General features: G+C 43.0%; 1 protein-coding gene across 1 annotated transcript; it reads right to left on the bottom strand.

Annotated features, from left to right (window-relative positions):
* Positions 1–788: 788 nt before the first annotated feature.
* LOC311307785 (endothelial cell-selective adhesion molecule-like) lies at positions 789–20,937 on the bottom strand (the record flags this gene model as incomplete). Its single annotated transcript, XM_084436654.1, has 8 exons — positions 789–1,248; positions 1,355–1,487; positions 1,580–1,702; positions 5,569–5,613; positions 7,095–7,250; positions 8,691–8,892; positions 10,433–10,603; positions 20,686–20,937. The coding sequence occupies 8 exons, from the start codon at positions 20,935–20,937 to the stop codon at positions 789–791; spliced, it is 1,542 nt and encodes a 513-aa protein (XP_084292780.1).
* Between the last annotated feature and the right edge of the window lie 1,855 nt (positions 20,938–22,792).

Here is a 22,792-nt window from a genome sequence, read left to right as displayed (position 1 = left end):
GGTACTCAAATGACATACCATCCAGTCATTGTCAATTACACTCCAATAAAAGTTTTGTCTGTTCCACTTGCCCAAACAGTTTTTAAGATGCACCTAGCCTACGTATACTGGTACAGTAGTTAGAAGATGTAAGGAAGTCTTAGAAAATATCATTTACAGGCTTGTTTCAAACAGATACAAGATCTTGTTAAGGGCAGCCCTTATAGAAATGCTTACTGTTTCAACATGTTAAACATGTTTATTAGAAAAGATGTAGCCACAAAGTAATGGCATAATGAAACATAAACTCATAAATCTCAAATCCTTTGAACATGGACACTCCACACAATGGATAAAATATAGGCTACATTCCAAATACTTTTTAAATGTACTGTATTAATAACCTCTCAGTATACAGTACATGTATCACTGTATGTGATAAAACCACAGTAACATTGGATTATATAAGAAGTTATTATTACAATAGATAATTTACAAATATGGGTCATAGTATGTCAGAATTCAGCGATGACATCCTAAAAACACCTCGATAGTAAGTTGAAAAGAAAATGAAAATCTTTCAAACTGCAACTTAAATCAACGGACAATGTCCAGAATCATCACTAGGCTTTCCTGCAGAAAACACCTCTTATTCAGAGTGCCCTTCTCTCAAAGAAGTTGTTTGTTAGTTCTCAGTACTTGTACAGGAAACTCCCTCCTAAACGACCAGAGGGCTGAAATGCATTCATTGTTGCTGCTGTACTATGCATTCAAATAAGCGTTTAGTGTGGATTTTCCCCTTTTTGACGCTACACCAGCGACCCCGCCTGGCTGTCAGCTGGCACCATGACTGGTACGGCGCCCATGCCTGTCAGGGTGGAGGAGCTGACGCCTGCAGGAGCAGCGAGCGGGTGTGGCACCTGGGGCTGGGCACCCTTAGTCCTGTTGGATGGAGTGACCCTGGGGCTGCGTGGGGCCTGGGGAGGGACCCCGTTAGCACTGGGGGGCCGGGGGTGCTTGTTGGGAGGATTTCCATTGTAGCCCGGGAGGCCCTGCAGTGGGTTGGGCTCCCCGGGCCGAAGCTGATAAGCAGTGAATACTGAGCCTGTGTCAGAGGCAGGTGTGAGAGGGTAGGGGTAGTGAAAACTGGGCTGGTCTCGTGGTCGCGGACTCGTGGCAATGGAGGACAGTGTGCCATTCTTGGAGATGATGTCCGATCCCGTGCCGCTCTTTGCCAAGGACACACGCCTGGGTGCCTGGGCGTCCTCCCTGCATCAAACAGACGGAGAACCAATAAGTAAACAGACAATCTGGATTCAAATGGATTTTGTCCATATACAGTGGACTTGCTATGAATGAAAACAACAAAACTCACTTGATTTCATTGGCTATCTCCTCCTCTGTGTCCCTCCTCCTCCTCCTCAGTATGTAAACGAGGACGAGCAGGATGGCTACCAACCCCACTATCGACCCCAGGGTGGCCGCTGCAATCACTCCAGCATTGGAGGCTGTGGAAGAGGAGGCAGAAATACAGTTCAGTCAGGAGGGCCATGATATTGAGCAGTTTGATTATGTGTGCCGTTTACTGCGTTGTACGTACAGGTGAAGACCTCCAGGTTAATGGAGCAACTGTCTGAGCCGGCAGTGTTGCTGGCTCGGCAAACATACTTCCCTGACATGCCTTTAGTCAGGTTATTCAGCCTCAGAGTGCCTTGTCTCTCATCTGGAAACGAAGCACAGTGTTACACACTCTTTACGATGTAGGCCTACTGCACATACAGCAAGAGTGGTTAAGATTAGTGTGCGAGCTATGTGGGGGCTAGGGGGGGCTCAGCCCCAACAATGTATGAGCCCCCCTGAAAAAACGATTTGAGAAACTTTTGGGGGGTCTCTAAATTAATTTTTACAATATGCAATTTTTGCCAATGCAATACATTTCTATTTTTCAGCATCTTCACCATCATGCATAAAATTAGCTAGCCTATAGGCCTAATGATAGTCATAGTTTTATTATCATTTAATTATTGTGAATGGAGTGACCCAGTTCTATTAATACATCCATGGCTGTCGTGCACCAACATTTTTTTCTAATGTCGCTGACTCAGTCACAAATTGTCGCTCAAGTGTGATTGGATAGCTAGATAGAAGGCTAGTGCGTTGCCATGGATATGCTTGTTCCACAGCCTTGTTTTAGTTTTGTCTGTCATTTGATGTTTGAAGGAGTAGAGGAACGGCTCTCCGAGCTTGTGAGGAGATATCCCCATCTATACAATAGATAATTATTGTGAAAAAATAAATAATTAATTAATTAAAATGAAAACGAAGCTTGGACCGTAGCTCCCGGATTCCTGAGTCGCCGCAAATGTAGGCTATGTGTTTATCGACAAAATAAAGGGTGCGTTTTGCATGTGCACATGCACAATTTTTCGCGCACGCGCTTCACTTAAAGGAGTAGTAAAGGGAAAATGCATGTTTAGCCCTGTTTTAAGGTTACTTATGATCATATACAATGGTTCAGATCAAAACGTTGACAAAACTAGCACTTTTGAGAAAGTCTGATAATTGCTTTACCACTGTTTTGGTCATACAATGGATGTGGATGGGCACCTTGAAAAATCTTTCAAAAACATGTTAAACTCTCGATTTCAAAGACAAGAAGCTCACAGAGGGGGTAATTGGTGTCCGTTGGTGTTCTGACATCAAATTCGCCACAAAGTATGAATCCTGTAGGGTTTTATTGATCATTTTATGAAATCCATTGACTTGTATTGACGCAACCGTTGTAGATGTGTAGATCAATCCGCAGAGAGGATTCAGGAAGCGGAACTACTTACGGTAGCTATTGTTATTGTTTATGTTGCTAAGCTACCTAGTTTGCGGACGTTTGCACACGTATGTGCTGCGACTAAATAGTTCTATGCTAAATATTTTAAAAAGCCTTTCCAGATGAACTAGAATCTTACTTTATGGCGAATTATATGTCAGAACGCCAACTAACACCTCGTGAGTTTCTTGTTTTTGAAATCGAGAGTTTAACATGTTTTTGAAAGATTTTTCACCCACATCCATTGTATGACCAAAACGGTGGTAGAGCAATTATCAGACTTTCTCAAAAGTGCTAGTTTTGTCAACGTTTTGATCTGAACCATTGTATATGATCATAAGTAACCTTTAAACAGGGCTAAACATGCATTTTCCCTTTACTACTCCTTTAAAAGTGAGCCCCCCCCCCCCCCCGAAAGCCATAGTTCGCACACTGGTTAATATATTATGCACCTCATAACACAAAGAGTTACCCAACACAAAGAGTTAGACAAGCTATCACTGTAATGTACTATTACAAAACATTCACACTTTCTACAATACTCTCTACACACTGTGAGGTATTCTGATCCTACAGAGGGTCACATTATAGGACGCTACAATGGCGTTCCAATTGGAAAGTGTGGAATGATTATCGTCAATATCATGGAAGCCTGTACTGAAGGTGATTTACACAAATGCATTCATAATATTGATTTGCAGTGAAACAAGGTATAACCCATTCGAGTCTTCAAGCCCTCAGAGATGGGGACTCGTATCACTAGGCCACATGGCAACAGGCATCAGCACAAGTCTGCAACCCTGGATTATTCTCCATAAATTCATTCTACACAAATCTGTTAATGTGATCCATTTCTTTGCCTTAAAGCTGCCGTGTTATGAATGTCTACCACTGGAGACAAACACGGGGGAGAGTTCTTATCAAACAAATCATCTACAATCCGCTTTGAGACATCACATCAGAGAATTTAATCACGTGTTTACATCTTTATAGAAATATTAGGAAAGAAGCAAAATGTCTACATTTTCTCTTTCTGCAGTCGGGCAGAGGATCGGGGGATTATGAATATATAAGACAGGCTATACTCTGACTGTTAAACGATCTATGTAATATGTCCTTTATCATTCGGACAAACAGCTGTTCCCTTCCCTGAGTCCTGGGAGTGAAATTCTGTCCAAGGCTCCTGTTTAATAACATCAGCCTTTTCCATCTGCTACAGCACTGGGAGGGTGGGGAGATCATCACGCACACACAGTTGATGAGTCTCCAGCCATAGTAAACAAATGAGTTACTAGCTCATCTGTTGGTCATCTGAGTATTTGCTGTGCTGCTACCAGTACTTGGACTGGGCCATCATAACAAAATGCTTTCACTTAGTATCTATACATAATGTTTTCCATAATGGCCACACAAACTGCAGAAGTAAATCATATGACACAAAACAAAATCATGAATCATACATAAGTCAGTAATTGCAAATTGGAAATCAAATTTGATTCTGAGTTATAGTAATACAATTTGAGAGATCAGCAATACAACTACAGATCAGCTGTGATTGATTCACAACCTGCCATCCTTGATCCAATCAGTGTTGAAAACCAGCCAAGAGAAACAGACTCCAACGTGACAGATTACTAGCACCAGCTGACTCTTACATGGCTTATGTTCAACTTCTCACAGCAGGATCCAATGATGAAGGCGATCTGAAGTTACATTTGTGACCTCTGAATATCAAGAGAATATTCTAATCATATTACAGGGGCATCGAACCAAGATGTTAAAAAAGGGACACGAGACATATCCACATATACAAACATGTAATTGTAACTGTAAAAATGCAATGCAACTGTCACAAACATGTATTTCAGAATGTTAAACCACTTAATACAATACCCAAGACAATTATTCTGGCAGTCATCCTTAACATATGGCTGTACTGATCAGAATTAACACGATCACTAAAAGTACATGATCCTCAGTCATGGCCACTATTGTCATGCTACTCTTTGACCAAAACAATAACAAACATCTTTATTTGTCACGCAGTGAGAGGCACATCACACTGTGTAGGCGTCGAAACACATACACGAAATGGCAGGACCATCCCCGACGTCCTACCCCCAAGGGCAGCCGGGAGCAGACAGTAGGCAGCGTGCATGGGGGCCAACTAAGTGCTCCTGTCCGTCTTCGCCAGGGACAGACAGTGTTGGCTGTTTCAGACTTCTGCATGTTTTTCCGTACTGGGTTCTTTATGAGGGAAACCCTTGCAAACCCAAAGACCTTCTTGAGGCAACAGTACAAGGTACGTGTGTCATTGTGCCGCTTTATGGGTTCAGTGTCTTGCTCAAGGACAATTTAGCACACTCCGGAAGCTGGGATCAAACCGGACACCTTGCGATCCCCAGCCGGCCACTCTACCTCCTGAGCTACGTGCCAACCACTACGTAGTACTTATGTCACTTTGTCAGTATTGCTTCCATCCTCACTTGCCCACACTGGGTTGGGTTCGAAACTCGGGTCCTCTGATCAAGGTTTCCTCAGCCAGCCACACCACTGAAGAGCTAGCAATCGCATGGCGCAGGGAAGCCATGTCAGGGAGGACATACAGGAAAGTACTTGCTAAAGTACTCGCTTGGTCAGGCCTTTGAATGGATAACATACAGCTAAAGGTTTGGACTGGAGCAGGGTTTGGGCAATGTGACATGGGGATGGAGGTGAGGTTCTGGCTCCTAGGGTGATGTAGAGTGAATGAATGAAACCCTTACCCATGAACCCAAGAACGAGCAAGGGCTGCGGGCAGGATCTCCATTCTGGGTAATGTAAGAGAAAAAAGAAGAGAGAGAGATGAGGGGGTGATGTAGGGCACAATGATGGGAAGAAATCGTGTGAGATTTTATTATTTTCTGACAACAACCCTCCAGTCTCTTTGAGGGACCACGTCTCCATTAACTGACTGGGGCATTGTTGAATAGAAAGGAGTGATAGTGAGTGAGGAGCAGTGGTAAAAAATAGTGCAAGATAGAGAAAGACAGAGACCAAAAAACGAGTATACAGTAGAATGAAGAGAGACAAGTGAGTGAGTGAGTGAGTGAGTGAGTGAGTGAGTGTGGGTGGGTGGGTATGGATAATGGAATATGCATTGAAACCCATGGCTATCTATTATCGGCAAAATGGATGACATGAAAAGAGATAAGGAAAGTATCAGAGGAGCAATGCCAATACTCGCTCAATCAGTCTCAGCTCCAACAGCTGGTGTTTTCACAGGAGACATCTATTTTCTTTCTTTTCTTTCTAAAACTCGTTAATGAAACCTAAAGCTAAAAATAAAATTTTCCTCTCTAAAAGGCCGACATTTTTGCACATGTACTGTATGGTGCTGTTTTTTCATTTTCAGGATTGGGTATTTCAACAGAACTGGAATTGAGGAGTGATTGAGCATCCTGCAGTGCGATCTGTCTAGAAGATGCATTGCAGTGTCTTTGCAGCTTTCATGGGGCATCCAGCATAACAAAAGACACAACAGAAAAAAATATTCTGTCGGCAGAGAGAAAAATGAGTCTGCAATCTCACCACCAACAAACCACACATTTGTCTTTAACATCTACTTTGAGAGTAGCTCTGTCTGCAGAAATGGGGTATGTTTGCAGAGATAAGACCACCCATGGGGGACTATATCCATGCTAATCTGACCCATGCTGTGTGAATACTGATATGGCAAAATACAGTATAATTAAAGCAGCAATCAGTGATTTTATTTACCGCTTGATGGCAGGAAGAGACTTGTTTACTAAGAAAAGGCTAAAACTTATATAATATATATGTTTAAAGTACGGGGCAGAGCAAAGGCACAGGCTGGCTATTGACAACAACACATGCATAAATGCTGGAATAACTGCAGACGTGGCGACCGGTAGGGATGAGTCATTGAAGAAGGACACTAATCGGACGCTATAGCTTAGTGAAACAATCTGATATCAGGTGGTTTTAATTAGTTTTGACAATGTGAATTAAGTCAATGATTGCAGATTTAAGTATAACAGATATACTACATTAATTTAATTAGGATTGTGGATTGTATTAAACTTTAGTTTTTTTATTTTTACATATCTGCATCTGTCTATTATAGAATAGTTTTAGAAAATAGCATGAAAGATGATCTGTATATACACCACAGTCCAGTACATAAGATGCATTGCTAATGGGGCTACCAATACCAACAGATCAGTAACAGTTCACAAAGAGGTTTCAAGGGATTGTTCCCAATTATTGGTAAAGGGCCACAAACACTTACTCTGAGCAGGAGAGAAGAAGATTTCTGAAATGGGTGCCATCTTGGTCCACTTGTACTGAGGCACAGGTTTGCCAGAGCTGGACTTGCAGCTTAGAGTAACGTTCCCATTCAGCACAGAGCTCCCCGTCATGGTGCACACTGGGGGCGATGGTGGGACTGAGATGGAGAGCGAGACAGAGAGAGTGAAAGAGAGACCCTGATACAGATAGATGAAAGAAACGTATCAACAGAAAACACAAGTAATAATAATAGTACACTTTATTTGCATAAAATAAGATATACTTTAATAATCCCTGTGGGGGAAAATTGTTTTATTTATTTATTTGCATAGCACCTTGAATACAAAAAGTGCTTTACAACAAAGAAATTAGTGATACTGTAGATAGAAGCACACAGCTTAGATAGCTTGTAGTAGGCTACAACCTTTAATTGACCTTCTAAATTTCTGATGAATCCATTTGAAAAGAATAGGATAGGTTTCCCAGAATGGATGATCATATTGTTGTAGTTGAAGATTCTGGCCCCGTGTCCATCTGTTGTGGCTATAGGATATGTCGTAATAGCTACATTTACTATAGAACATGTCAGTAATGCAGACAGCTTCATTTGGAAAGTGCTTGCCTACATATGTAAATATCATGATTACCAGAGCATGGATTGACTACTGTGCATGTTAACAATATAGCGCATAACATGTGTATCAGTGCTCAGGAATGCATTTTATTGAAAACTGCATACCGTATGTTTTCTGAGCTGAAAATCAATGCAACAGCAACCTTCTCTCTACCCTGTATAGGGTAATAGGCTACTTCCTCAATCAATGCAAGATTGCTGTTTTGAATAACAGTTTCAAAGAGTTACTTTATAACTTTTATTTTCTGTTAAAATGTATGTTATAGTATCAATTAACCTGATTATGTATCTGCCCACAATAGTATTGCCTCATGTAGGCTATTTACTATATCATTACTGTACAGTATGTACACAGATGTGGCCTATACAACTGTGTACATTTGTGCAGCTGTGGAGAAAGGAACGTATACTGTATGTGTATACACCTTCATGTTGGGTATTAAAATAATTTAACACCGGGTTCATCCCACATAATTAAGATTTCCTGGAAAATATGACCAAATACTGCAAATATTAAAGGAACACCCCAACTTTGGGGAAATTAGCTCATTTGCCATCTTCCCCAGAGTCAGATAAGAAGATACATGCTCTTCTCTTCTCTGTGCATGCAGTAGTCAGCATTGAGACCCATTAGAGTCGTTAGCCTAGCTTAGCTGCAATCACTGGAAGTGGCTTGCCACCAGTTAGCCTAGGCTAATGACTCTACAGTAACTGGTCTCAAAGCTTCCTACTGCATTCACAGAGAAGAGAAGGGTATGTATCTACTTATCTGACTCTGGGGAAGATGGAAAATAAGCTAATTTCCCAAAGTTGGCATGTTCCTTTAAGTCAACCATTCTCTCATGCACTATAGATACTTGTTTTATTCAGAAGGAGAACTGTTTGGTAATGATAAAGGGAGGTAATAAAGGCCCTCTTATGTGCTATCGGTTTGATTGACAGTTTGGAGGTTGTCTCTGCTACCTTTGACATTAAGGCGCAGTTCCCCAATGAGACCTGGAGATGAAGGGATGATGACGCTGCAGACGTAGCGTCCTGAGTCCGACTCCTGGGTGTTGTTGATGAAGACTGAGAGGTTGGCCGAGGGCATGGACACACTGAAGCCTACGCGCTTCCGAAAATCAGAGCTACCATCATTGATAACATTTGGGGTGTAGGAGATGACCTGCACAAAGTAACAGGAGGAGAAACATCTTAGCACTTCTGCATTGTAACCATTTGGTATTTGTGCAAAAAACAACTGTCAACCATAATTTTGGTGTACAGTATTTCTGTCATACTGAGCGAGGTTATTAGACAATAGAACATAATTTTCTCCTAGAATATCTTATACTCATCTAGAAGAAATATATGTCTGGTACAGGAGAAACCAAAATCAAAAACTTTGCAAAAACTGTAACCATATACCAGAAGTCCTTCATAAGGGGGCGGGACAGACAGTGTTAGCAATCTGTCCTTCTGTTTTAGACTTCTGCATGTTTTTTTGTACTGGGTTCTTTATGGGGGAAACCCTTGCAAACTCCGCACAGAAAGGCCCAAAGACCTTCTTGAGGCAACACTACAAGGTACGTGTGACATTGTGCCGCACGTGAGCGATTTTGGGGTTCAGTGTCTTGCTCAAGGACACTTCCCACACTCCGGAAGCTGGGATCGAAACGGGGACCTTGCGATCCCCAGCCGGCCACTCTACCTCCTGAGCTACGTGCCAACCATTGTGCCAAAAATTTAACCATATAACAGAAGTCCTTCATAAAGATAATCCTGAGGTTTACATGCAGATGGTCGAGTTATAATTTTTTAGGCTGATTTTCTGGTTGAGATAAGCTCACAGGCAACCTACAGAGCATTCATGTAACACACTTGCTGGGTCACCATTAGTTTGCATGTCTGTCAATCCATATCTTCCTCTTGATTGTATGTATGGCTGATACTCTAGGAACAGTGGTGTTCAGGATAATTTTAATCTAAACAGTTTACCAACACCGATTCAACTTCCCGTCAACTGCCTTTTAGGACATCCCAGCAGCACTATACAGTATATATATACATTTATATCCCATCTCACCTGAATTAATTTGAAGGCTCTTTAATTTTCTTGTAATATGCCAAATGGATGGATATTCGTATTAGGTTGCTCGACAAACTTGCTATTAATGAATAAGTCATGGAACCTTGATTCATAACTGAACATAGAATTGGGAATTGGGGATTCAGGAATTGGGGATGTGTGGTCAGTAAGTAATGATCCCTGAATGTTGCAGATGACTTCAGGTTTTTCCAATACTTTCTCTATGTGCACTATTTGTCACACTGTCACAACTAAAGACATTGGATCCCAGGACTCCCTATACGATATGGGCAATTGTTAAAATTCAATTCAATAAATCTTAATTGTCCCCGGAGGGCAATTCTGGTGCAGGTTAAAATCATGAAAACAATAAACACATTGAAACATGTAACACTAAAACACAAACAACAAGTAAAGCAATCAACATGTTAACAAAGACCATTTGAAAAAAAAGTAGTAGTAGTATTCCCAAGTCTAACAATAAAAGTCTAGATGGACTTTAATTCATGGTTAATAGCAGTAATTGCCTTAGGAATGTCTCTAGAGCTCCTGACATTCCTAGTTAATTGAATAAATAAGCATGAATGGATCAGACAAAACAGTAGAGCTGGGTATCTGAAACCACTAACACACTCACCTGCTTGGACTCGTTGGCCATGAAGCTCCACATGACGGTGTTCTTGCTGATGTCGGAGTTGGGGCTGTACCAGGCCTGCAGCACCACCATCTGGCCCTTAACCACCTCCATCTCTCGTCTGGGGATCTCCACCCCCTGGGCATCACCTGGCAAATCACCAAAACACCCACACTGTCAACTCTGTTCTGTTCTCCCAACCCACAGACCATGACTGGTGAAAGATATGTTTCACATATGACCAATGTCAAAGTCCAAGAAAGTAAGACTTAGGGTCAAGAGCAAAAAGCGAAATCTTGACATCTGCATCAGCCTCCCTTATCCCACTCCACTGGTATTCATTTAACATGCAAGTATCATAATCCAACACATGTGCAGTTGTTAATCCGACAAAGGCTAGTAGCCACGGAAAGAAAACATGCAATTGCCAGAAGACAAGCGCGAGGGAAGCCTGGATAGGGCATTATCAAAAAAGATATAAGCAGAATAAATGGCATGTGCCTTGATTAATGTTGGATAAACCTGCTACTCGCCGGCGCAGCTGTGAGACTTTATGTAATCTGGGCAACACTGAACCTTTCCCTCCTACACTCTTCCTCTCAGCCCAAACATAGACTCATCATCAGTCATATTTCTATCTGGAATCTGGTTCTAAACTATAAAGCTCCCATCCCTTATTCCCCTGCAAACACTTACAAGAATTATTAACTATTACCTATGGGACTGTAGATTGTAAATGCCATTGATGCTAGTCATTTCCTTACTGTACTTTAATCATTATTCTACTCTGTACCTCTCTGTACGTTGTCATTACTTTTGTATTTTTCACACTCTGCTACTGTATAAATTGAATATGTTGTCATTGTTGTCTGCAGTCACGGTTCTTGTATTTTTCTGTACTCTGCTACTGTATTAGTCTATATGTTGTAAGCACGGCACATCTGTAAAAGAGAGCTGGTCTCAGTATGTTCTTCCCTGTCTAAATTAAGGCTTCAATCTATCTATATGAAAATGCTTTTTTTTGTTCTTGTTTGATGACTTGGAATCTTCACAGTCAAAACGAGTAGTATATCACAACCTACTGCACAGTCATTAACCACTCATTAAAAAAAAAAAAATCAAACATGCATGACTAATAAAGAGATAAGACAAGAGTATCCAGGGAAAATGCATACTCATCTCAAGCAAATTAATTAGTTGGATTATCCCAGAAATACCTTAACTTATCTCAAGCATTTCAATTGATTAGACAAATCGAAAACTGAAGGGCTGACTCAATTGGATGCCATTTAATGATAGATCATTCACATCCCTACTTGGACTTTAACACAAAAAGGCATCTTTTTGCAAGAATCTGCCAATTACAGTAAGAACGAACAGAAAAATTGATGGCAAGAAACAAAGAACAGCATACTGTATATGAGACAAACATAACAGCCATAAATCCTTCAATGGCAGTTAGTGACAAAAACAAAGGTCAAGGGGTGGATGTACTCAGACAGGCGTGACAGAGAGAGAGAGAGAGAGAGAGAGAGAGAGAGAGAGAGGCAGGGGAGGAGTGGAAGAAATGCAAATGTAAGAATAGAAAGGTCGGTGGTCAGCAAAGGCATTAGGTTCAGGTAAACTCACAGGGTGGCCAGTCACCTGAGCTGGTGAGCTGAAGGTGGATCAACTGATCCCAGCAGCTAGTTTTCTCTGGATCCGCCAGCTTGGAGCTTCACTCCACACAGATGTTCACTCAGAAAAGCCCCGGTCTGGGCAAATATACACTCAGCAAACAGGCTCTCAATCCCTGAATCTAACACTAAAACACTCTCGCTGTAGGGGGAGGGTCTTAACCCCCAGTCCACACACTCAAATACACACACAAACACACACTACCAGAGAGCCAGACTGTACACTGGGACTGTTCCACAGCTGCAGTGCAGGCAGAGAGAGAGAGAAGGAGAACAGCTGGGAATCTGTTAGGTCCTTGCATCTTGTTTTGGGCTTAAATCTGAGGTGACTATCTGATTCTGATAGTCTGGTGCCTCGTTTAATTTTGTTTGTGAAAATTTGGTCAGTCCTACTGACTAATCCTTAAACTAGAAATGCCGTTTGGATGGCACAGACCTCCGCCCCTCAATGCATTTAGCGGCTCTGTGCGTGCGAACAGGACTTGTTTGGTACTGCTACATTTGTTAGGTTGAGAGCTTTATGCCAGTCCAAACCCTGTGTCACTGTGACCATCCCATGTCGAGATATGGCCGTTTCAACCCCCCCCCCCACCCCCCATTGACAATGAATGGGGGGAATTTTTCGAGTTTAAGTGTAAAAAATGAATGGGGCTGAATGGCCGGCCATGTTAGGGCGGGTCGTGGCCCTGCGATTTGGATCCACTCCAATATTTAATGGGCTGTAAGTTGGCCCATGCTACGCCCCTCCACAGAGTTTCATTAAAACTGGTCTGGTAATTTTGGAATAATTGTGCTAATGGATAGACGGACGGACAAACCAACACAGGCCATCGGAAACATTACCTCTCGCCCTGCACCCAACCTTTATGAAAAACCATAACAGCCTTCAATCAGAGATGACCCATGTGTTATTACAGCAAATACAGTAGAGCAGATAAAATAATAAAATCTGACATGGTTCCAGTGATTTGAGTTTGTCCCACAAATCCTGTTGTGAGTGCTTATCATGATGAAAACCTAGCTTTGATGCTGCTGCTGCAGAGGATGCACCAGGAAAGGGGAGGGGGGTTATATTCGTTGATTTACAGTGTTTAGTGAAACTTGGACAATTCAAATTCTCTTCTATTTTTGTTCTCTTCTATTTGTTTTCAAAAGAAAAAAACTCCAACATGAATGAAGCGCACCTACTGTAAAGTGCTGACTACAGGAAAAATATCCCTTGTAACAATCGTTGTTTTGCGAAAGGTTATTATAAAAAAAGTCCCAGTAGGGAGAAGGCCCTTGAAAATCATGGTATTTGTTAGGATTGACAGGGCTGTGTATAGGGCCCAGAATGTTGTGGAACGCCCCTGAGTATACTACAGTATATTTTGCTAATATCATAGTGTACAGTATGTGCCTCTGGGGGACATGTGATACGGTAAATATTTTGATATGGATCATAATACAGTGATTGCTGTAGAATGGTGATGCATGGAGGCAAGTTATCTTGAATGATAGATTCCATGTTAATGCAGGATAGTACTGTGCAGTCTTCTAACTATTCCTGTGGTTACATTTGGTCAGGTTTATCCGCAGATCTGTGTCATTCAATTGTTTATCAAACGAAGGAAAATCTTCCCTAATCCCTGGCTGTCTCCATCTGGGGCCTGTTGGACTGCAGACAGAGACAGAGACACTGGAAGGTGTGGATGTGGGTCTAAATCCAAAGTCAGCTAAACCCATGAAAAAAAGGAAAAAAACAAAACACAATCTACTGTTGACTGTATTATTATTTCAAGAACTGTCATGCTCTAGACTGCAGTCAATATGGGCATTTTCTTTTATTGTAAATTATTCATTCAGACCTGAACTGTGCCTGGTGCTAGTGACTTTACTGTTGCAAAGTCCGTGTGACAGCCATTATGGCGGTGGGATGCACGTTCTGAATATGATCTCAGTCAAGCAAGCACTGCCATGCATGCTGAGCTCAATTAGGCATCAAAACATGTGATGTTGTTGTGTGGTTCAGCAAACAATAGGGGGCAGCAGATCTTTAGCAGAAAATAAATGACCATCCCACAGCACAACACTGCCTTTCCAAAGAAATTGAACAATTAAGCAATATGGGAGGTGATATATTGACTTAAGCAACCTGATATTTCAGATAAAAACTGTTTCATCACATTATGAATAAGATTACACATTTCTTGCAAGACAAACTGATTCAGTTTCGTTCAGCTGAACCACACAGGATTACTCCTAGTCCATGGCCCTCAGGAAGGTGACAACCCAGTTCCCATTAACCAGTACCACACTATCTCTCTTTTCACTCTAGTCCTAATCATGAGGGTCCCGAGATATTGCTGAGGCTAAGGCACCACCCCTCTCTTTTGTACCTCTGTCCCAGTGACAGCTGGGCATGAGGTAATGTTTTCGGTGGTGTGTGTACGTCCGTTTCTTGATTTATTTGTTAGCAGCATTACACAAAAACTACCAGTGAAACTCGGTGGAGGGGTGTAGCATGGGCCAACTTAGAACCCAATAAATGTTGGAGTGGATCTGAATCACGGGGCATGTCCACAAGCTGCCCAAACATGGCCCTCCATTCACCTTCATTCATAGAGAGTAGAAATACATTCAAGGTCAAAACACCCTGATAGCACAGAAGGGTTCACAGGGGGCATGGGTGGGCAGGAGAGTGCGTGGCAGGGCCCTTATGAGCTGTGCCTGTTACCACCATTGCATTTCAGAGTGGCATCCAATAATGGAGAAATATGAGGCTTCATTAAGAAGGCTGTTCCTCTGACTCTGTTCAAAACTAAGCTCTCAATTTGGCAGAGGTAAAGGGTGGATTAACAGAAACAGAGATAAGAGGAATGCTGTTTGGAGTGAAGTTTGCAGTATGGTATGCAGGACAGTGAGATGGGCCTCTTTGGGTAAAACAGTGCATATTGGACTGTGACCCCTGAGGGCTTCAAACAGATGGAGTTTCAATTATTCATATTTTGGAGGAGGCTCCTTTAAAGTGGATTACAGTAGCGTTTCTCTATTTTAAGGCATTTTGAGTCTCATCACAGGAGCTTTAATCCCTCTCAAGTTTTGATTGTGTTCAAATTGATTCGGCTCAAAACTCTTTTCTATTGCTCTCTATCTCTCTCACACACTCACAAACACCCACACAAACACACACACTCCGCATATACACACACACTGACTGGGGTACTAAATCACATTATTTATTCATCTATGGGTAGAGCACCCAAAGGAAGAGCACTGTGGGGAATATACATTTTTTTGGTATTGCAGCTGATTGAAGGATTACTAGACTTGGATTCTCTGGTTGCTCACCCAGAGAGGCTGAGAGGCACTGAGGAAGGGGCAAGGGAAGCGCCATACAAAAGTTATTTTGAAATATGAGTATGAATTGCATTGTGCTTCAGTTGACGACTCAAAAACGCCTAAACATTGACACGTGACTGTTATAGGGTATGACAAAACAGTAGGAGATTTCATGGAAGGAGCAGAGAGAAATCATCTAGCTTCAACGTTGCCATAGAAACCGCCTGTATCAATGCTAGGCAATAGAGAGAGGTCCACTGACTCTCAGTCCCTCAGTGCCTGTGGCAGAACGACATATTCTCATCCCTAGGCCTTTATCAAATTCAGACCTAGTCCCATCAATCCCTCAGACTGAGGCAAATGCATGTGACTGGAATGATACGTTGAGGAAACTCTCAATAAGACAAGAGACTGCCAGGCCCAATCAACTTAACAAGTAGCTTCCCCTGGATTTCTCATTTGAGCTTTGGTAGTAACCATTATGTCCATGACCATTACATCATAGTTAATGGCACAATCATGGTGCAACCGTTAACATTCATATCTCCATTGATCACTGTCAATAGCCACGACCCACTTGGATTCAAGAAAGACAGAATGATGAATTGAGAGACAGAATGAACAGCACCAAGCAGATATGAGGGATTCAGTATGGACAATAATCAACCAATGAGAGGAATCCAGGAAGTGGATCACAGTAATGACTCTCCATAGGGTTAGATGGTGACTGAGTTACTGCCGGTGCTGGTGGTGTTGAGTTCTGTTCCACCCATATCAAACTATGAATGGGTCCACCCCACAGGCCTGGGAAAAGAATAGTCATGAGGTTCTTTTGGAGTCCAACAGTTACTTCTGACTAACATTACAACCACTGTATGTGGCTCCTGTTTGCTCAGTACCTTCAATACTCATGTTTGTTTGTTTACATGAATACTTATGCACCGACAGTGACACAATTCATCAAGTATGTGTGTCTGCTGAGGAAGAAATGAGAAAGAGGAATGGACACAAGAGAGCCACCCTATGATTAAGATGAGAGTTGCAGAACACTGGATATGTAGGAGCTTTGGTCCTACACCAGGCAAAGGGAGCTTTTTGATGTAAATGCATATAGTACAATTAGCCAACTATGCCCTTTGTGTGTGTGTGTGTGTGTGTGTGTACGTGTTAGCGCATGTGTGCGTGCTGATGTTTGTGAGCAAAACAGGTGCAGTTTAACGGCACACAAAAAAGAAACATTACACTCTCAAAAACGTTTCTAAAAGGGTTATTTAACTATTTTGAGAGACCACATTTCCTCAGTCCTCCGCTCCCTTCACTGGCTCCCGGTGAGGCAGAGAATGAAGTTTAAAACACTCATGTTCGTCTTCAAAGCCCTCAGCGGTCTTGCTCCAGTCTATATTGAGGAACTCCTACACCGATCCTCCAGCTCCAGGTCCCTCAAATCAGATCAAATGACCAAATGGGTCTGAAGATCTTGAGGCCAACCTAATAATGAAAGGGCTTTTGCAGTGATGGCGCCGAAATTGTGGAACAAGCTATCTTTAAACATCAAGTCCGCTAATTCCCTAGGGACTTTTAAGGCCTTGCTTAAAACCCACCTTTTCGATCAAGATGTATGGCTGATGTGTAATGTTTAAATGGTCCCCCCTGTCTGGCTGCTTGTTTGTATCTGGCTGTTGTTTGTCATCTTAAATGTTGTCCTGTACATTTGTTTTTTCTTTCCCCGGGCTGCGCCCCGGGCCAATGTAAAAGTTGGATGGGGGGCGCATTATAAATGAAAATCATATAATTTTAGACCCTATTGGGGGACTCTCTGATTTTTGTTCCGCTTCCTGGTACAACCGTTTATTGGTGAAATGGTTCTAGCTGGAACCTTTGCTTGATGAAAAGGCTGTTTCTTCAAAAGGTTTGGGTTTTCCCCCCACAGGGACAACAGAAAAACTTGAAATGGTTCTAGTTAGCTAGCACCTTTATTTCTGAGTGTGTAGTTGATGTGTGAGGATGAAGAAGGGGTTAGGTCACTCCTCTCTCATGTCAGATTCTGAATGGTTTCACTGGCCTCATCAGCTCAGCAGTCCATCATCTGATGTCTGACACCCCAGTCCACATGGCCCCTGGTCCCTGGGGCAAAAACTGGTGGCAGTAAATGAAAGGGAAGCCGTGGACCTAAATGGGTCTGCACTGCTTGCACCACAACAGCAGCTTACCACCCCAGAACCCCAGCGCCATCTTGATGCTTTGAAGGAGAGATATTTATAAGTCATTAGTGTAGCAGAAGGGCAAAGGGGGGGTTTCATCTCCCAGATCTGTCGTGTGTTTCCCAGGGAGAGGGGAGCAAAAGCAGGGCTTACAAGAGTGACAGAGTGAGTCAGTCAGGAGGACAGAGAGCCTCCCATGGTGGGAGAGTACCATCTACACTCAGTAGGTCGATCCACAAAGCCAGAGTATAGATTGTATAGAGTCTAATCCATATGACTGGCTTTGCAGTCGCTAATCACTATCACATCACAGTCACACAGTATCCCACGGCTCAGGAATAGCCTTTGATCTCAATCGGAACGGTCAACCCTTAGACAAAGGCAACAATAAGAAACCATTCCCCGCAGATTGATCCTTATCCTGGCATTGTATATGTTGTGTTGAAGCAGTTTGCTATGAGGACAACCATGTTCACTGCCCATTGCCTCATGCACATTGTGCATTCATGGAAATTAGATCATAAAAAATGAATACATCTACTGCAAAACGGATAATGTACATTGACATTCAAGATTTATATCTTACAAAATCAGTCCAACATAAAAGTGAAATATATGAGGTCCACATTTAGTTTGGCTACCAACACTGATGGAGAGGTAAAACATAGAGGACATGGGAAACTACCCCTACTGGGGAGATGGAGTGGTGGGTGTCTGAAGGAGGCAAAATAATGAATAATGTCGGTTTTCCCCTGCATTTTACCACCTAAACTTGACTCAACTCAACTCTGTTTGCTTTTTTCACTTCGTTTTCCACTGTTTTCCATCGTTTTAATGGTTTTACTCAGTGCATTCAGTGAAATGGGGAGAAAAAGACAAGAGTTTATGAAGGAGTGTGTGTAGGATGATGGGGTGTTATCATGTTCCTAGACGAGTATTGTGGTGAGAACTGTATTAGACTGAGGTGATTTATTGGTCTCTAAATAGAAGGCTGCCTGTGCTGAAAGCATGGAGACTGACAGGAAACTGGAAGGCTGTTGAATCATGTGAACTGGGCTTAGGTGGCTCCCTGTGATGGTCAGTGCCCAGCCAGAACTCACACACACACTGAGATTGGCAAGCCCTAAACTGAGAGAGCTTGGAGACCCGAGGAAACATTTTGTCCGTCAAGTCTCCCCCTGAGCCCTGTGACCCCCTGACAAACGCAAACTGCTGCTGATGTGCTTCTCTGCCACAGAACTGAGAGGAAACATGCAGACATTTTCCAAGCCCTCCAACTAGTTATCTCCTCAAATGAGTCACTCACCTGATGGACATGGTTGATCAAACATCAGGTGAGTGACTCATTTCAAGAGATAACTAGCTAGCTCATAAAAGAGAAGCACAAATGGTGAATAATGGAGGCTAATAATGCAGGAATAAATAGCCCTAATAGCCTTATTTAAACAAAATTAGGGGAAGTAATTCAGTGTGGCGAGGAGTGTAATCATGGATTATGGTGCAGTGTAAAAGGATTCAATGGTTCCAACACCCTGCCACACTAGATTAACTGAGAAAGGCTTTTAAAGCCTTTTGGGTCTATGTCCCTACTATCTGGGTTCGGCCAACTAGCAGCAGCAGCACGTGAGTGCACTGTAAACTGAAGAGCTCTCTCTGATGCTGGGATTAGGCCCTCAGCGGCCTCCTTCACACTGACCTTGTTGTGTTTCTGTGTAATGGTAAAAGACAAGAGCAAGATTATTCAAGTCTGTAATCCTCTATCCTCTTTGGCTTCTTACTGTTCTCCCCCCACATGACACCCCAAGTGTAAGGAGGAGAATGGGGCCATCAGACACCACCTTAGCTTAGCCCCTCCTTTTCTAACAGGTGTCACTGCATGGCTCATGAGCAGGGGCGGATTGGGACGATAAATCTAACAGGAGTTTCAAAACCATGGTGACCTAACAACATTATTATTATTGTTTTATATTCATTATTATCGTATAGCCCCTAGGCCTACATATTATCATATGAAGTTATAATGCTGCTGCTGTTGGTGTTGTTACAAGATGACAAGGGCGTACATGTAGCCTACGTTACATTCTACTCGCAAACAGACACACCAACGGAGGCATGAAAACTCGGTTTACTTTCGCTATACTTGCAATAATAGCTGCCACGGCAGATACCAAAAAAATACATTGATGATCCACTTCCAACAACACAAAACTACAGTAAACGCACATATAACGCACAGCTTGTTTTCTTATAATTCTCATTATGGTAAAGCAGCCTGCATGCTAGTTTTCTGTATTTTTTAAGAACCAGTTTCTTCAAAGTAATGTCTAATCTACACACACAACGCAGGACAAGCTTTGTTTGTGGGACATCAGAGGTGTGGTCTTAAGAAATCAGGCAATCTTATTGATTATTATTCTCCGCATGATTGACAGGTCGGAAAGGTAAATTGGTTGAAATAGGATATTTCACATTCACACAGGTGTTAACTCTAATTTGAGATGTTACTCTGTAATTAATTGTCACAATAATACATTTGGATTCTGTTTCCATTCTACTTGTACTTCTGTCTAGCACCTAGAGCTTATCACTTTTGGATGTGCGCACTTTTTAAACCTTTTTGCATCTCCTCCTCACGGTCCTCACGATTGCTAGCAGCAAGGGTAGTTGGGTTTTGGGCCGTTGCAAGGGCTGAATAAATTGATGATCTTCACGCATTTAGTGGCATTCGGTTCTATAGCTTTCATTTTTGAACTCGCAGCTGAAGTTGAAGTTCTCAACAGAGTGTAACTGTTGTGGGGCGTGCGTGGTGCGTGTCCCGGTCTGCCTCCCCTACACCCGACCAGTCCTCCACCTCTGCGCACTCTCGGAGAGCGTTGCCTAGGCGACGACGCAGCCGGTCCCCATCAGGCAATCAGTGCACCTGACATCGTTTAGCTCCGCTGCTGTAAGAGCCAGCCAGACCGGCTGTTCGTCGCCAGATCGTAGCCTCGAGTTAATGGTACAGTCGTGCTCCTTGTTTGTTATCGTTACTAACCTGTCTCGTCATACCCAGCCTTACCCCGTTTGTTGTCTTCCCCAGGATTTTCTTTGTTCCCATGGACCCTCTCTTTTTCGTGTTTTCCCCGGCCTCTGCTCCTCCTGTGCTCCCTCCAACCCCTGCCCTGCCCGCGTGTCTACGGACCCCCCAGAACCCCCTCGAGCCTCCTCGAACCCCTGGACCCCCTTGGATTGACCTCCCGGTACCGCCTCGCCTCCTCCCACGGACCTCCCTCTGGATTTCGGACTGGACCCTCGTCAGACACGCGCACATTCGAACAACACCTGTCCCGCCTATTTTGTAGCCTTGCACTCACTGGTTAGTCCACACACATAGTCCTGACATTACACCCTACACATAGTTAACTACACATCCTATATCCACTACTACAAGCACCCCATTCGCTCTCCTGCACGTTCCCTCCCCTTTTACCTGAATAAATACACCCTTGGGCTTCAAGATCCCCGCTCTATGCTGCCCTCTTTGGTCCTCCCGGGTCGTACCCTTAACATTAACGAGTTGACAATTCTGTTTGATATCAGGCTACCGAGATTGGGGAAGGTTAATGGCGCTCTGACTCTCAGGGCAGTTGTTATTGGTTGTTGTGATTGGTTTGAGGGGCTGGAACACTTACAACACTTACTTCTGTGTATGAAATGCACTATACAAATAAAGTTTGATTTGATTTGATTTACAAATGTGGGCCAGTAGGTTCAAATCCTACTGGCCCACGCACAGCACTGGCCGTCCGCTAAAACTCGGTGTTCCCGAAGGCCAATCTGCCCCTGCTCATCAGTCTAGCTTCCACTCTCACTTGCCCCTTGCTGGGTTCGATCATGGGTCCTCTGATTTACAGACACACATGACCACCTCTCATAAACACCACTTATAAACACCGCTAGAAATTTGATAGCATGGGTGGGAGGTAGGCTATTTATACTGAGGAGTGAGTTCAACTAATTCAACATGGTTGCACTCACCCACCTAAACTGGTGCTACACATTACTGCGACCCCAGGTGGCTGACAGTTGAGAGTCACTCAGGTACCCAGGCCATCTGGTACCTGAATGAAACCATCTAGTGTACTGTATATAGTGTCAGGATACCTAGTGTATAGCATATACAGTAGTGTACTGTATATGACAGATGCACCCCCCCCACTGAAATATTTATATTTATAGCATGTACATATACATCCATGCCTCTAGTTGTATTTATTTTGTGAAATTTGTAATTATTTGTCGATTGATGGGTTCGATCTTAGGTTCTCTGACTTACCAACACACGTCACCACCTCACATAAACACCACTTTAGCCAGCTGGCACTGTGGGCGGTATTTACACTGAGGAGTGAGATTAACCAATTCAACTATGCCTGCTCCTATCTGCTGGGCAGGATGGAGAGATGGGTAACCCTCAGCTCGCAGATTTGATCTCCTATGAACATGATCCATGCACTGCTGGTCTCTCCATACTGACTCGATAAAATGTTAAAGGAAAATGCTCGTTTTTGACAACCTGGACCTTATTTACGACATATTATAAGAATTTTGACTCACCCAGATCACTTTTGTGTTGTTCGGAGGCCTGTAGAAGAAATTTAAAATCCAGCGCGAGCCAGTATATCCATGTAATGGCGGCGCACGGGGCACTGAGAATGCAGTTTCTCAAAATCCATTTTCGGCCGCTAAACGGTTGTTTTCATCAATCAGATTGCATGAATCGACAGTAGAGATTCCTCTACGCGAGCCATTCTTTCGGTTTTCAAATACGTGGTCTGTAGCCTCTGTAATATGATCTTTACACTGGCTATTCTCCCTCACATTCTCTGCGCTACGATCGGATTGTTGCTGACGAATGACGACGACAATATTCTCGGCACCAACTACGATCGTAGCGCAGAGAATGTGAGGGAGAATATCCAGTCTGCGCGCTGGCCTGTGCGCATGCGTGCTGGAGCAAGTGGGGGAGAGGCGTGTAAAGATCATATTACAGAGGCTACAGACCACGTATTTGAAAACCGAAAGAATGGCTCGCGTAGAGGAATCTCTACTGTCGATTCATGCAATCTGATTGATGAAAACAACCGTTTAGCGGCCGAAAATGGATTTTGAGAAACTGCATTCTC

Source organism: Borostomias antarcticus (genome assembly GCF_949987555.1).
Source record: "Borostomias antarcticus genome assembly, chromosome: 1".
In the NCBI taxonomy this organism is placed as follows: Eukaryota; Metazoa; Chordata; class Actinopteri; order Stomiiformes; family Stomiidae; genus Borostomias; species Borostomias antarcticus.
The sequence above is the reverse complement of the archived record's forward strand: the minus strand, read 5'-3'. Positions and strand labels throughout refer to the sequence as shown.